This window comes from Leucopleurus acutus (genome assembly GCF_964270905.1).
Source record: "Leucopleurus acutus genome assembly, chromosome: 2".
NCBI lineage: Eukaryota > Metazoa > Chordata > Mammalia > Artiodactyla > Delphinidae > Leucopleurus > Leucopleurus acutus.
In genome coordinates this window covers 176,859,129-176,873,635 of record NC_139143.1, presented here as the reverse complement: position 1 = coordinate 176,873,635, position 14,507 = coordinate 176,859,129, and the positions used below count along the sequence as shown (strand labels likewise).

At 43.8% G+C, this 14,507-nt stretch overlaps 1 protein-coding gene across 4 annotated transcripts in view; it reads right to left on the bottom strand.

The window, feature by feature from the left end:
- USP48 (ubiquitin specific peptidase 48) overlaps nt 1-12,979 on the bottom strand; it is a 66,563-nt gene extending 53,584 nt beyond the window's left edge. For all 4 annotated transcript variants that reach the window (XM_082833614.1, XM_082833615.1, XM_082833613.1 and 1 more), the window contains exons 1-2: nt 12,626-12,979; nt 471-591 (exon numbers count right to left, since the gene is read on the bottom strand). In XM_082833614.1, the coding sequence (XP_082689740.1) occupies nt 471-591; nt 12,626-12,759 (255 nt within the window). In that variant the 5' untranslated portion in view covers nt 12,760-12,979. The remainder of the gene's footprint in view (nt 1-470; nt 592-12,625) is intronic.
- Between the last annotated feature and the right edge of the window lie 1,528 nt (nt 12,980-14,507).

The window sequence follows — 14,507 nt, the reverse complement described above, 5'->3', positions numbered from 1 at the left end:
AAAATACCTATACAGGTGACTATATTGTAAAGGCCAGGCTTTATCGTTAGAAAGTATTAATGTGTATTACCGTTAAAAAAAAAAAGGTAAAACTTCTGTTGTATGTATAATATGTAAAAATACAAGCCCAAGAAAGCAAAGTAATATCATTGAGAGCTTGTGCCCTGGATTTACCACCTCCTTTAAAGAGACTTAAAAAGAGCTCAACATAAAACATGCTACATTAAAGCAAAGGTAGAATCAGCACTGAACTAAAACTATTATTTAAAGGCTTACTGGATTACATAGCTACCTGTTTTAAAGCATACCATCAAGAACTGTTCCAATTCAAGTGCTTTAGAGTCTTAAATTCCACTACTGATCTTAAAGCTGCTTAGGTTACCTGAAATCAGTAATGGTTTCTGATCATAGGCACAAAATAAAACACACAAGAATGCCATATAGAAATCGCTTAAAAAATGATGGCTTACCTTTTTTCTCCTCTCACAGTTGGGGTCATCAATGTTATGAAAACTATTTTCATCTATTTCTCCTAACCAAATGTGCTCACCAATCCCAACCAAGCAATTCGGATTTCCTTTGCAGTTTCGTCTATGAAAAAATATTGTATGATTAAAAAATACCATAGTTCCATGGTAAAGAAATATGCAAATTAAAACTATAATGATACCATTTTTAAAATTCTATTTCTCATCTATTAGATTAGCAAAACTGAGAAAGCATAATATCACACCCAGTTTGTGAGGCTGTGGGGAAACAGAACTCATCTACTGCTGATGAGAATGCCAACTGGTAGGACTCTTACAGAAGGGAATTTTGCCAATTGCTAACAAATCTACATACACACCTACTTTTTGACCTATCCATTTCACTTCTAAGACTTCATCCTGAAGATGGACCTCCAACAGTGCAAAAACACATACACTAGGTTAGTCATTACAGCATTGTTTGTGACTGCAAAATACTGGAAACAACCCAAATGACCAAACACAGGGAATATGGTACATCCACACAATGGAGTACACTGTGACAGGAAAAACACATGATGATCTCTGTGAACTGATGTAATTTCTAAGATATATTAATGAGCAAAAAGCAAAGTACAAGAGAGTTATCTATAGCATGGCATTTTTTATGTTAAGAAAGATGGGGAAATAAAATACACATGTATCTGCTCATTTGAGCAAAAAGGAAAACACAAATGTATATATGCGTGTGTATAACTGAATCATTTTGCTGTACAGTAATTAATACAACATTGTAAATCAACAATACTTCAATGAAAAAATAACAGTATAAAAAAAAAGAAAAACACCAAAAGGATAAATCAGAGACTAGTGAAACTGGTTACCTGTAGAACATGAGTAGGATTAAGATTTTTTTAAAAAAAGAAGCGTTGGACATTTTCCTGAATATACCGTTCCATACACTGTTGAATTTGGGGGCCATGTGAATGTTACACACAAATCAGTAAGGATGGAGGGAACCCTAAATTCAACACAAACAATAACATATTTCAATTGAGTTACATACACTGAAAGGAAGAGGGTGGGGCACTGACCCAAGTAACTTGAACTTGGTCATTAGCAAGTTTATTAGTGTCAGGATAAAGACATAAGGAACAAACAACAAACTTATTTAATAGCTTCCTTTTCAAAGATACATGGGTTAACAATTCTGAAACTTTCTGTACATTCTGCAATTTAACAAATAAGTACATGTATACTGGGGATGAAGGGAATCAAGTTTTGGAGAGGAAAGTTACAAATAAGGGAAGAAGAATAAAACCAACCCTGCAGTATTGATTAGGAATAACAGGTGTTAAGTCAAAATCCACAGGGTCTTAATATATACAGACAGGTAGATTAGTGTTGCCAGATAAAATACAGGACAGAAGTTATTTGAATTTCAGATCAATGACATATTTATATTTTTTAAAGTATTTGTTGTCTATCTGAAATTTAGATTTAATGGGCAGCCTAAACGAGACAGTTTTTTGTCAGCCGAGGGCCTAAGAGCAGTAACACGAACACACCGAGCAAGCAGATCTTGATTTCTAAATATTCCCCACGCGAAGAACCCAGAGCTCCTGGGAGAGATGGCCAATTTGAAGCCTGGGCAAGATAAACATGGACATACTGCTGTGCCCCCAAAATAAGGATGTACTCAAAGAATGAGGGGGACATGTTAAAAGGAAGAGGTTGTACCCAAATCTGGAACAATCTGAGCAACAAAATAATGATTGGATTACAACCCGCTCAATAATGTAGGAATCCATTAGTAAGGTGGGTGGATGGATGGATGGATGGATGAGAAATCTCCTTAAAGAAGAAAGCCAACTATCAATGTGGAAGAAAGGACAGAATTAGAAATTCACCGTTTGGCTGGCATCCATCAGATTAATAACGAAATCATGCAGGATTGTCAATGGATGCCAGTGTAGGAAGGTTTGAGGAGTAACGGAGTATTTACATAGTCTCAAAGTTATCTCAGCACAAGTTGTTTATTAATTACAAAAGGAAATATAGCTTTCAGTGGAGAAACCTGGCAGATACCACCTAACCAAAGGATCAAAGTTTAAGTAGCCAGTAATGGGTCTAATTAACTGTATGCCCCTCCTGGTGTGGTGCACTAAGAGCACAACATCACTTCTGTGGTTTTCCTACCAAAGTGAATAACCTAAACCCAATTATAAGCTAACACCAGACAAATCCAAGTTGAGAAGCTTTCTGCAAAGTAAGTGTCCTACACTTTTAAAAAACCTCCATATAGAGATGGGGATATATGTATATGTATAACTGATTCACTTTGTTATAAAGCAGAAACTAACACACCGTTGTAAAGCAATCATACTCCAATAAAGACGTTAAAAAAAAACCCTCCATATGATGAAATACAAAGAAAGACTGAGTAATTATCCAGATTAAAGGAGACTTAAGATACACAACTGACTGTAACATACGAGCCTAGATATTCTTTTGCTGTGAAGGACTTTATTAAGTCAGTATGTTCTGAATATTTCAGGTTACCCACTAAAGCTTTATTGACAGCAGTAAAAGATTGGAAACACTATAAATGCCCATCAATAGGAATCTGCTAAATAATACAGCCAAGCAATGGAAATTACTGTAATTAGGAAAAAAAGATAAGGAGAAACTTTATTATGTTGTGATATGTAACAATATCATTAGTTGAAAAAAGCAAGGAACAAAGCAGTGTTTAAAAATGGGTGTGGAGGGGACTTCCCTGGTGGTGCAGTGGTTAAGAATCCACCTGCCAAGGCAGCGGACACGGGTTCGAGCCCTGGTCAGGGAAGATCCCACATGCCACGGAGCAACGAAGCCTTGCACTCTACAGCCCGCGAGCCACAACTACTGAAGCCCACGTGCCTAGAGCCCGTGCTCCGCAACAAGAGAAGCCACCAAGATGAGAAGCCCATGCACCGCAACGAAGAGTAGCCCCTGCTCGCAGCAACTAGAGAAATCCCGCGCACGGCAAAGAAGACCCAATGCAGCCAAAAATAAGTAAAATTAAATCTTTAGGGCTTCCCTGGTGGCACAGTGGTTGAGAGTCCACCTGCCAATGCAGGGAAACACGGTTCGTGCCCCGGTCCGGGAAGATCCCACATGCCGCGGAGCGGCTGCGCCCGTGAGCCATGGCCGCTGAGCCTGCGCGTCCGGAGCCTGTGCTCCGCAACGGGATAGGCCACAACAGTGAGAGGCCCGCACACCGTAAAAAAAAAAAAAAAAAAAAATTTAGAAATAAAGAAAAGGGTGTGAAGAGGACTTCCCTGGTGGTCCAGTGGCTAAGACCCCATGCTCCCAATGCAGGGGGCCCGGGTTTGATCCCTGGTCAGGGAACTAAGATCCCATCCCACATGCCAGGTGGTGTGGCCAAAAAAAAGTGTGTGTGTTTGGGGTATGACAGACCTGTTTGTTTGTTTAGATAACAAGACGCACTATAACCTGGGAACAACCATCTTTGAGGAGGTTTACCTCTACCTGCTGGCTGCAAAACTAAGGATAAAGGGCTTCCTATGTTCCCCCATCACATTTTGTATCTTTCAGATTTAGAACTCTGGAAAGTACTACATAATCGGGAAATCAGTAAATAATTGTTCTTAATATTCCACTTAAACACACTGTCTTCTTGGCTTTAAAAAATAAAAATGAAAACAAGTTTGGCCAACTTAAGAGCAGTTTTTTCAGGATTATGTCAAAGCCAGGTTGGAAAGTAACTTACTAAGGAAATAAAAGTACAACTGATCCACTGTGGGGGGAGGGGGGAGGATCTAAAAGGAGTTATTTTTTGTGCCTATAACTCACCTCTAATGGTAAAGGACTACTACAAGGAAATTACAATGAGTAAAAGCAATCTCTCCTTTTACACAAAAGTAATTTTTCTCTTCTACCAAGAGAAGATATAAAGAAACAAACAAAAAAACCTGATTCAGAGACAGGGGAAAGCAACCTAAAATCTTTCCTTGGAATAGGGGCAAGGACTTACCAGGCAGATTCTTTTAAAAAATAAATAAATAAATAAGGAAGATTCTTTTATTATTATTTTTTATTATTATTATTATTATTATTATTTTTGCGGTACACGGGCCTCTCACTGTTGTGGCCTCTCCCGTTGTGGAGCACAGGCTCCGACGCGCAGGCTCAGCGGCCATGGCTCACGGGCCCAGCCGCTCCGCGGCATGTGGGATCCTCCCGGACCGGGGCACGAACCCGTGTCCCCTGCATCAGCAGGCGGACTCTCAACCACTGCGCCACCAGGGAAGCCCTGCAAGGTCTTTAGAACAGGAAAAGTTAGCATCAATAACTAGAGTGAAAATGTTATCTCTAAAACTAAGGAAGTAGGTACTTGCTCTTTCCAATATGCTTTTCAAAGGTATACCAAGTTTGTTTTCTCCTCGTAAGCAAGGGAGGGGTAAGTCCTTCACAGGTTTTGGCTGGGAAGACAGGCACTCTCCTGTGGGTCAAAAGCACAGATCATTCTCTCAACTACGGTTCCATTAGAACCATTCTGATTTTAGTCTCCTGTTCCTAACAGCAAAATAGAGAAAATGAACAAAAGGAGGCTCTCCTTGTCCACGCTCCTCCCCTCCCACACACACAATAAATCTTGTACACTTGGTCCAAAGTTGGCCTCAATGAGCAAATAAAATACACAGCTATGAAGTAAAAATGTCACGCAATAGGTTTCTTTAACTTTAAAAAGACTTCCAAAAACAGATGTGAGAAGCTGGGAGTGACTTGTATTATTTAGCCCTAGAACGCTGGCATTGTTTTTTTGTTTTTGCTTTTCTTAAATTAACTGATGGTGAGGTGTTACTGAATAAGGTTCCATCAGCTAAAATGCCATCACCGTGTAGATGAGATGAACCTGTGTTAAAGCACCAGCCGCCACCCTCCTCCCCAGAGAACCTATGGCTTCCGGGTGCCTAAGGACACACTCCAGGTGAGAACCAAAGTCAGTGGTGAGCCACTGCATTAATAGTAGCTTAGGCTAACCAACTAAAGCTTTCCAAATTGAGGCCAAGCCTTCTTTTGGTACATGGGCTCAATGTTGTGAAGGATTTTTCTTGTTTGTTTATTTATTTTCTTGTTTGGAGCAGTGGAGAATCTACTTAAGAAGCATAAATCATAAAAACATTTCTATTGGGACTCCCTAGCGGCGCAGTGGTTAAGAATCTGCCTGCCAATGCAGGGGACACGGGTTCGAGCCCTGGTCCGGGAAAATCCCACATGCTGCGGAGCAACTAAGCCCGTGCGCTGTAGCTACTGAGCCTGTGCTCTAGAGCCCGCGAGCCACAACTACTGAAGCTCGCGCGCCTAAAGCCTGTGCTATGAACGAGAAGCCACTGCAATGAGAAGCCTGCGCACCGCAATGAAGCGTAACGCCCACTCACAGCAACTAGAGGAAGCCCGTGTGCAGCAACGAAGACCCAAAGATAAATAAATAAGTAAATAAAAATTTATATTATAAGCCATTACTTCCAAGCCAACCTAAGCAGTGCAGCAGAATGACATGTACAGAAGGCTAGATGAAATCCCCCTGTAGAAGAAAACCTCTCCCAGTCTCCAAAGCCCCAAGCTCCTTTTTATCCCCATTAGGAGTAGGCTACAGGTGTCAAGTATCAGCTATCATCCTGTTTGTACCAATTTTCTTATAGTAGAAAAATACTTCTGCATACCTGTTTCCATCAGTGTAAGAGACAGATCAAGGAGGCTGAGACAGGTGAGACAGGGACACATGTTTACATGTTTGATGTGTAAATACCCTAGCCTGTTGACTCAAATTTATACAACTTACTTGGCCCTAGAAAGCATCTGAATTTGCTAATGCTGACTTAAAAAGCAAGTAACTTTTTCAAGGTCACAAGTAGCCCCGATTTAATCTAGGTAGAGTGATGCCATTCACCTTCTCTGAAATAGTAAGTTCCTACAACCTTAGTGGGTACCCTCTACCCACTCCCCACTGGTCTTCTTCCCAGAAACCCTTCCTTCTGCCTACAGGGGAATCAGAGAGGGAGAACTGAATCACAAACAAAAACAAAGCATGAAGAGCACCATCCTGGTTCTCCCCTGGCTCTCTCCCACTACTCGTATCTCATTTACTTATGCATCGGTCGGCTTACGACTAGGTTTCTGTTTTGTGTGGCAGTTGACTATTACTGTACATGCCTAGTTTCTTCAGCTCCCCCTGCCTTTTTTATTTTTCTTTGAGAACAAACTGTTCCTCCATTCTTGTGGTTCTAGCAAGGGCTGCTGAGATGCAGCTCCCATCTAGCACCCAAAACCAGCCTCACAAGATATTTAAAATAGGAACTGAGAGAAAGACAAAACAAACAACCCCAAAATAACAATCCCTCTTCAGTAGCAGACCCTTCTGACAGCTTAGCTGTCCTAACATTAAGAAGGAAACAACATGCTGATTTGCATGAGAAACAGCTGTAAGAGGTTCATGATTCTCTCCTGGGCTCAAGTGTTTCCCTGCCCTAGCCATGATTTATTTGTCCACATCTTTCCTGAATTAAAACAAACACCTCCCTAGATTTGTTAACTGAGGCACTTCCCTTACACTATGTTAAAGTTTCTGTCACCTGTATCTAGGAACCCTAACAAATATGGACTAACGAAATAAAGCTTTTTCTGTTATTAACTTACCTCCAAGAGCCAACAATCCATTTCAGTCTCTAACAGATCTCCTAATTTTTATTTATTTTTTTTTTGGCCGCGCCACGCCGTTTGCAGAATCTCAGTTCCCCAACCAGGGACTGAACCCAGGGCCACGGCAGTGAAAAGTCCTAACCATCAGACTTCCACGGAACTCCCTGATCTCCGAATTCTTAAAAACAGCTTTGCCCCTCTTCCTCTAAGCTTTCTTATAAGACCAGTTAACAAACACAGGGGAAAACATTCAGCTCCAGAGAAATGTGCGTTTAAAACAGCCATGAAAGATGTTTTCACTTATGAAATCAGCAAAAAAAGTTTTGGTGATGGACTTCCGTGGTGGTCCAGTGGTTAAGACTCTGTGCTTCTGCTGTAGTGGGCACAGGTTTGATCCCTGGTCGGGGAAGTTCCACAGGCCGCGCAGTGCGGCCAAAAGAAAAAAGTTTTGATCATGAATCACGGTAAAGTGAGCGTCGCTGTCCATTCATTGTTAAACACAACGCTTTGGGAAAAACTTGAGAAAATGTCTCAAAATGTTAAATGGCACCAATATTTTGTTTCAATACTTCTGGGCACGTGTCCACAGAATATGTTTGACACTGTGGCAATGAAACAAAATGAAGAATTCTAACAGGTACATTTTTTTTTTCTAGGGCCATGGATATAAGAACACCAAGTGGCTACAGCAGTAGGCAGGGGGCAGGTTCCCCAAATGTTTGGTATGACATGTTAAGCAGCTGTTACGTTATTCGCTGTGATTTTAGGCCAACAAACGCTTTCGCAGCAATGTAAATGATGGACCGAGGCTGAACAAAGCCTGAGACATAACAATTTTCCTAGTCTAAACCAATTTAGTGGCAATGCAAGCAATAGAAGAAAGCTGAATTCCAGCATATCAATGCAATGAAATAGGACTTGGGAGCTGATTAGATGGTGTGGGCAAGAAGGAAAAGGAGACATCTGCAATGATATCCAAAACTGTACAGAAAGGAAACAATTTTTCACAAATCAAAAACTGCAAAGTGGGGGGAAAAAACCAGTAGGCTAAGCATCTAGGGGTGCAAAGTTCCTTCTACACTGACCATAGGTAAGAGTGGTAGTTTTAGCTCTGTTTTGACAGATCTCCAAGGATCTGTCATTTAGGAGTATGTTTTCCAGCACAATGGACAGAAATTTAGTCAATGATTTCATAGATGCTATGCAGTACAAAGAAATTTTATTATTTGAATGGGAGAGGAGGGTGGAGATATTACTCCCTCTGCGCGGTCATTTAAAGAGTTATTGCTTTGTTTTTCTCCCTCAACACCTTTTAGTTTCTTGGCTCTTAGGACATCATTTCACACAGCCCAAGTAGAAATCAATGAAGGATAGTAAGCCAACTCTCCTGCTTCCAGGGAAGACCCCTGACTCCACTAAGGCTTTGCCTAATGCAGCACCAGATTTCTAAAAAGTGATTTGTGTGTGCACACAGAGAGAGAGAGAGAAAGGGAGAGGAAAGAGAGGGAGGGAGGGGGAGAGAATAGGTTAACCAATGATTACTGAAATGTTTCCAATAATAACCATTTACTGTCTGAATTTTCCTCAAAAACTTCAACTTGTTTCTGTAACTCCAAATGTCACCACTCTATCAGAATGACAGTTGGTTAGGTTAGGTCCATTAACTGAGTTCAGGAACTCCCTTCCAAACTAGTCCCCTCTAATTAAGAACATTCTTGTCCCTCTACCATTTTATTTCATAATCACAAACGGGTCTCTAACCAGACGTCAACAAATAAGGATTTCAGAAGGCTCCCCATCCTTTGACGGGGGAGGGGGGGAGGGGCGCTACAGCAGGTCACTGCCTAACTTTAACCCCTTTCCAAAACTTTGGTGACTGACTCAACATTCCCAGGCTCTTTGTGCTATGTGCCGGTTCAAAGAAGGCAAAACCGGACTTCCCTGGTGGCGTAGTGGTTAAGAATCTGCCCGCCAATGCAGGGGACACGGCCTGGTGGTGCAGTGGTTAAGAATCTGCCTGGCAATGCAGGGGACACAGGTTCAAGCCCTGGTGCAGGAAGACTCCACGTGCCGCGGAGCAACTATGCCTGTGCGCCACAACTACTGAGTCTGCGTGTCACAACTACTGAAGCCCGCGTGCCTAGTGCCCGTGCTCTGCAACGAGAAACCACCACAATGAGAAACACTGCAACGAAGAGCAGCCCCTGCTCTCAGCAACTAAAGAAAGCCCCTCAGGCTTCCCTGGTGGCGCAGTGGTTGGGAGTCCGCCTGCCAATGCAGGGGACATGGGTTCGTGCCCCGGTCCGGGAGGATCCCACATGCCGCGGAGCTGCTGGGCCCGTGAGCCATGGCCGCTGAGCCTGCGCGTCCGGAGCCGGTGCTCCGCAACGGGAGAGGCCACAGCAGTGAGAGGCCCTCGTAAAGCAAAAAAAAAAAAAAGAAAGAAAAAGAAAGCCCCTGCAGCAATGAAGACCCAACGCAGTCAAAAAATAAATAAGAAAAGCATTTTTTAAAAAAAGGGAAAAGAGAACCCACAGAATGAGAAAATATTTGCAAATGCATGGGACTTATATCCAGAATATATAAAGAACTCTTAGAACTCAGTAATAAAGACAATCCAATTTTAAAATGGGCAAAGAATGTGAAAAGACCTCTCTCCAAAGATCTACAAATGGCCAATAAGCACATGAAAAGATGCTCAACCTTATTAGTCATCAGGAAAATGCAAAGCAAAACCACAATGAGATAGCACTTCACACCCACTAGGATGGCTATAAGACAAAAACAGTGTAAGGATGAGAAGAAAATGGAATCTTCATATATTGTCTGTGAGTATGTAAAATAGTGCAGCCACTCTGGAAAACAATTTGTCAGTTCCTCAAAATGTTAAACATAGTGATCCTATGACCCAGCAATTCCACTCCTAGGTATATATCCCAAAGAACTGAAAATAGGTGTTCAAACAAAAACTTGTACACAAATGTTCACAGCAACACTATTCACAACAGCCAGAAACTGGAAATAACCAAAATATCCATCAACTTAACTATGCTGTGAGATGATGGATGTGTTAATTGCCCTGATCTTGGTAATCATTCCACAAGGTCCATCAAATTACCATGCTGTACACTTTAAATATATAGTTATATTTGTCAATTATTCCTCAATAAAGTTGGGGGGGGAATTTAAATCCATCAACTGATGAATAGATAAAATGTGGTATATCCAACAATGGAATATTATTCAACCATAAAAAGGAATAAAATACTGATACATACTATAACATGTATGACCCTTGAAAATATTATGCTAAGTGAACGCCAGACCAAAAAAAGGCCACGTATTGTATGATTCCACGTATATAAAATATCCAGAATAAAGAAATCTACAGACAAAAAGATTAGTGGTTGCCACGGGGTGGGGGAGGGGGAAATGGGAAATGACTGGAGTTTAATGGATATGGAGTTTCCCTTTAGGATGATGGAAGAAGTTCCAGAACTAAACAATGGTGATGTTTGCACAATATCGTAAAGGTACTTAGTGCCGTGTAATTGTGTACTTTAAAAATAGTGGGACTTCCCTGGTGGCACAGGGGTTAAGAATCCTCCTGCCAATGCAAGGGACACGGGTTCGAGCCCTGGTCCGGGAAGATCCCACATGCCACAGAGCAACTAAGCCTGTGCGCCACAACTACCGAGCCTGCACTCTAGAGCCCACGAGCCACAACTACTGAGCCCACACACCACACTACTGAAGCCCGCGTGCCTTGAGCCCGTGCTCCGCAACGAAAAGCCACCGCAATGTGCAGCCCCTGCTCGCCACAACTAGAGACAGCCTGTGAGTAGCAACGAAGACCCAACGCAGCCAAAAATAAATATTTTTTTTAAAAAATGGTAAATTTCGTTGTGCGTTTTACATGACTTTTACAAAACGATTTTTAATGAAATGAAATACTGACAAATACTACAACATGGATGATCCTTGAAAACATTATGGTGTCAAAGAAGCCAGTCATAAAAGTCCACATACTGTATGATTCCATTTACATGAAATGGCCATATGAATAGGCAAATTTAGAGGCAGAAAGTATATCAGTAGTTACTTCGAACTGGGGGGGCGGGGAGTGGGGTTTACAGGGAGGATTGAGTGCCAAGCTAACGGGTACAGAGCTTCTTTTAGGGGGGCCGGATTGTGCTGAGGGCTGAACAACCCTGTGACTATACAAATAAAAAATACTGGGTTGTACATTTTAAATGGGTGAATCATATGATGTGTGCATTATATCTCAAAGCTATTTATGAAAAAACTGCTTGGATATAAACCTTGCAATTGCAGCTTAAAACTCACATCCGTGACATTCCCCTTATAGTGATCTCAGCTAATTTCTACTCCTTTACTTCCATTAAAATCATAACTATTACACTGAAAGAGTTTATATTTTTTGGTTGCTCTGGAACCTAATATGTGGAGAAACTGACTGAAGCTTATCTATTATACACGGCCACGTCATTCCAGTACTGACTGTTGCTTTCCTCATGAGCCAGACTCCCAGAGCTTGGAATTATTCGTCTGCTTTATGGAAGCTCTCTAACTTGTTTCACTTCCCATACTAGACCTAAAGCTCCAAATCTGAGACCTTGACTTCCATTCCTTCCGGATCCCACCGTGGAATGTAAAAACTCCAGAAAGTCTTTACTAAATGCTTGATGAAAGGCTACTGAGCATGCCCGGCTTGGCCAAGTCAATTCAACAACATTCCGGACACAAACTATAGTTCCCGCGTTAAAAGGTGGAAAAACAGCTAAGGATTCGATCTAAAAGGAAAGACAAGGTTCACGGGCTAAGTAGAAGTGAAGGACAGCACTTACACAGCTCTAACTTTGTACTCGGTAGAGTGGTGTTCAGCCAGAGCGACCCCCCAACCCCCCAAAAAGGCTAAAAAATACTAGATTACCGAGAGAGGGGAAGGTCAACTGGGGATGAAGGGTACCGATGACGCAGACTAACCGTACGTTTCCTAAAGCCGCCCTACCCAAAAATATGATCACGCCTTCAGCGTCAACACCAATACGAGATATACAGTGATGAAGCTCACTTCGCAGAAGTTCCCATTTTACAAACCAAAAAACCGAGCAGTGGCCAGGATATACCAACCACCAACGTTTGCTAAGGTCTTAGTTCCTGCCTTCAACCATCTCCACCGCCATCTTCTAATAAAAACCCAAAACCTTTTCTGAAGGGCTTTCAGCAGCATCACCTCCGTGCAGAGCCCGGAAAGGCTGCCTTTCTCCCAGGTCGCCCAGAAGGCGGAAAGGAGGAAACCTCCACCTTGTTCTCTCCACGCCCGCTAGATGCACGGAAAGGGCCGCCGTCTTCCTTCCCCCAGCCCCGGGCCTGGTTTTCCAAGGTCCGACGCGAGGGGGGCGCGAGGCCCGGTGCGCGGGCCTCACCTGCACACGCCGCGGATGCAGGGCTCCAGCCAGATGCGGTAGGCGGTCTCGATGTGCTCCTGCGACACCTCCTCGGGCCGCACCGTCTCCGCCCAGCGCCAGGCCGCCTTCTCCAGCTGCAGCCGCGGGGCCATAGCCTTGGCCCGAGGAGTGCCTCCAAAGCCCGGCCGCCCAGGCTGCCGCAGCCGCCTCCACCACCGCCCAAATGGGCTCCGCCACCTGCCAGCGATGAGGACCAGGCGCTCCCTCAGCCAGCTGGCCAGTCAATCACCTGCGCGCGCCTCTGCCCGGGCGCCCGCCCGCGCGCCCGCACCCGACCCGCACGACCGGCCGCAAAGCGCCTCCGCGGACACCCGACACCCCCCGCACCCGCAGACGTTGTAGGTGTACTCCCCGCCGCGGTGGGCGCATGCGCGTTCCCAGCAGTCTTTGCGCCTCCTGCCCGACGGGCGGAGGAAGGGGAAGCCGCTAGTCGAGACCCTTGCCACGTCCTCACCGGCGCTGCAGGGGAAGCGACGTCTCAGCTCCTGTCTAGGATAGCGTTCTGCGCACCACTAATCTTCCAAGCGGGCACCTGGAGAGCTAAAGTCTGCCTGTTCTTGTCCTCTGGTACTTCCCCTTTAACCGTGAAGGATGACGCGAGAGGCTACTCAACGCACACCATAGGTCCGCTGGATTGTGGGGTGGGACCTGAAACCTGGGTCACCAAAGAAACCAGGGTCGGCTCTCTGGAAGGGTTAACTCGAGCCTGGACCGGTTCTGACTCCTTTCTTGAGCACTCCTGACGTCACGTGATGTTCTGGCCTTTTCCTGAGCTAGAACTGGACTACGTGTCCCGGCATGCGTTGCGTGCTGTCACTCACTGGATGCCAGGCATGCTGGGATTTGTAGTCTTCGCAGTAGTGGGTTTGCTGTGCCTTGGCTTGTGCTGGGGTGCAAGCGGGTCCCTGGGCGGGGTTTCTCTGCCCTGGAAGGTCATCCTTGCAGGTGGTGGACCCTCCTCACTGCTGTTATCTCCATATGCTGATTTCTTCTTTAATGATGGTCCTGTTTAGCTCCAGGGTTTGAAAACATCTCCTTTTTTCAATCTCTGCTTCTGGATATAAAGAGTAGCCTTATCAGAGTGTTTTGCGAACTGTAAAGGGTACTGCTTGAGTGAGGATTTTGAAAACTTTGCATTTTAATGAGAGCCCTATGGCGGTCTAAGCACTAACTTCTGACACAATACTCGATAGCTTGCCAGCTGGGTAACCTTGGACTGGATGCTTTTTTTTTTTTTTTTTTTTTTTTTTTGCTGCACTGCACAGCTTGTGGGATTTTAGTTTCCCCCGACCAGGGATAGAACCTGAGCCCTCGGTAGTGACAGCGTGGAATCCTCACCACTGGACCACCAGGGAATTACCCAGACTGGATGCTTTATGTGTGCAATTGTTTAGACAAACGTTCACTGAAGGAACGATGAAAATAAGACATGGTCCTTGCACTTATGCAAGAGGGGGTGAGGGGAGAATAGTAGAAACTTAAAGTAAGGTCCCCTTCCCTTCCTTGGAAGGTTTGGAGTACTTGGGGAAAGTCTTCCCAGGAGGGATAACTCCTAAATCCACCCTTAATAGATGAGCAGAACTTAGCCAGGTTAGAAGAAAAGTACCATTCTAGACAAAGGGAACTACAAGGAACAAAAACACAGAAGAGAGAAACTTCTTGGTATGAGGTCACAAACTCTGAGAAGGGGAGGTGAGACTTTGAGAGGCTGGCCAAGACTTTGCTTTATCTGAGGGACTCATTGAAATGTTTAAAGCTGGTGAGTGATATAAGGGGGATTTTCATTTTGTATAACTTCCTCAGTCTAGGTCAAGGACAGAGACAGAGAAACCTTGTAACA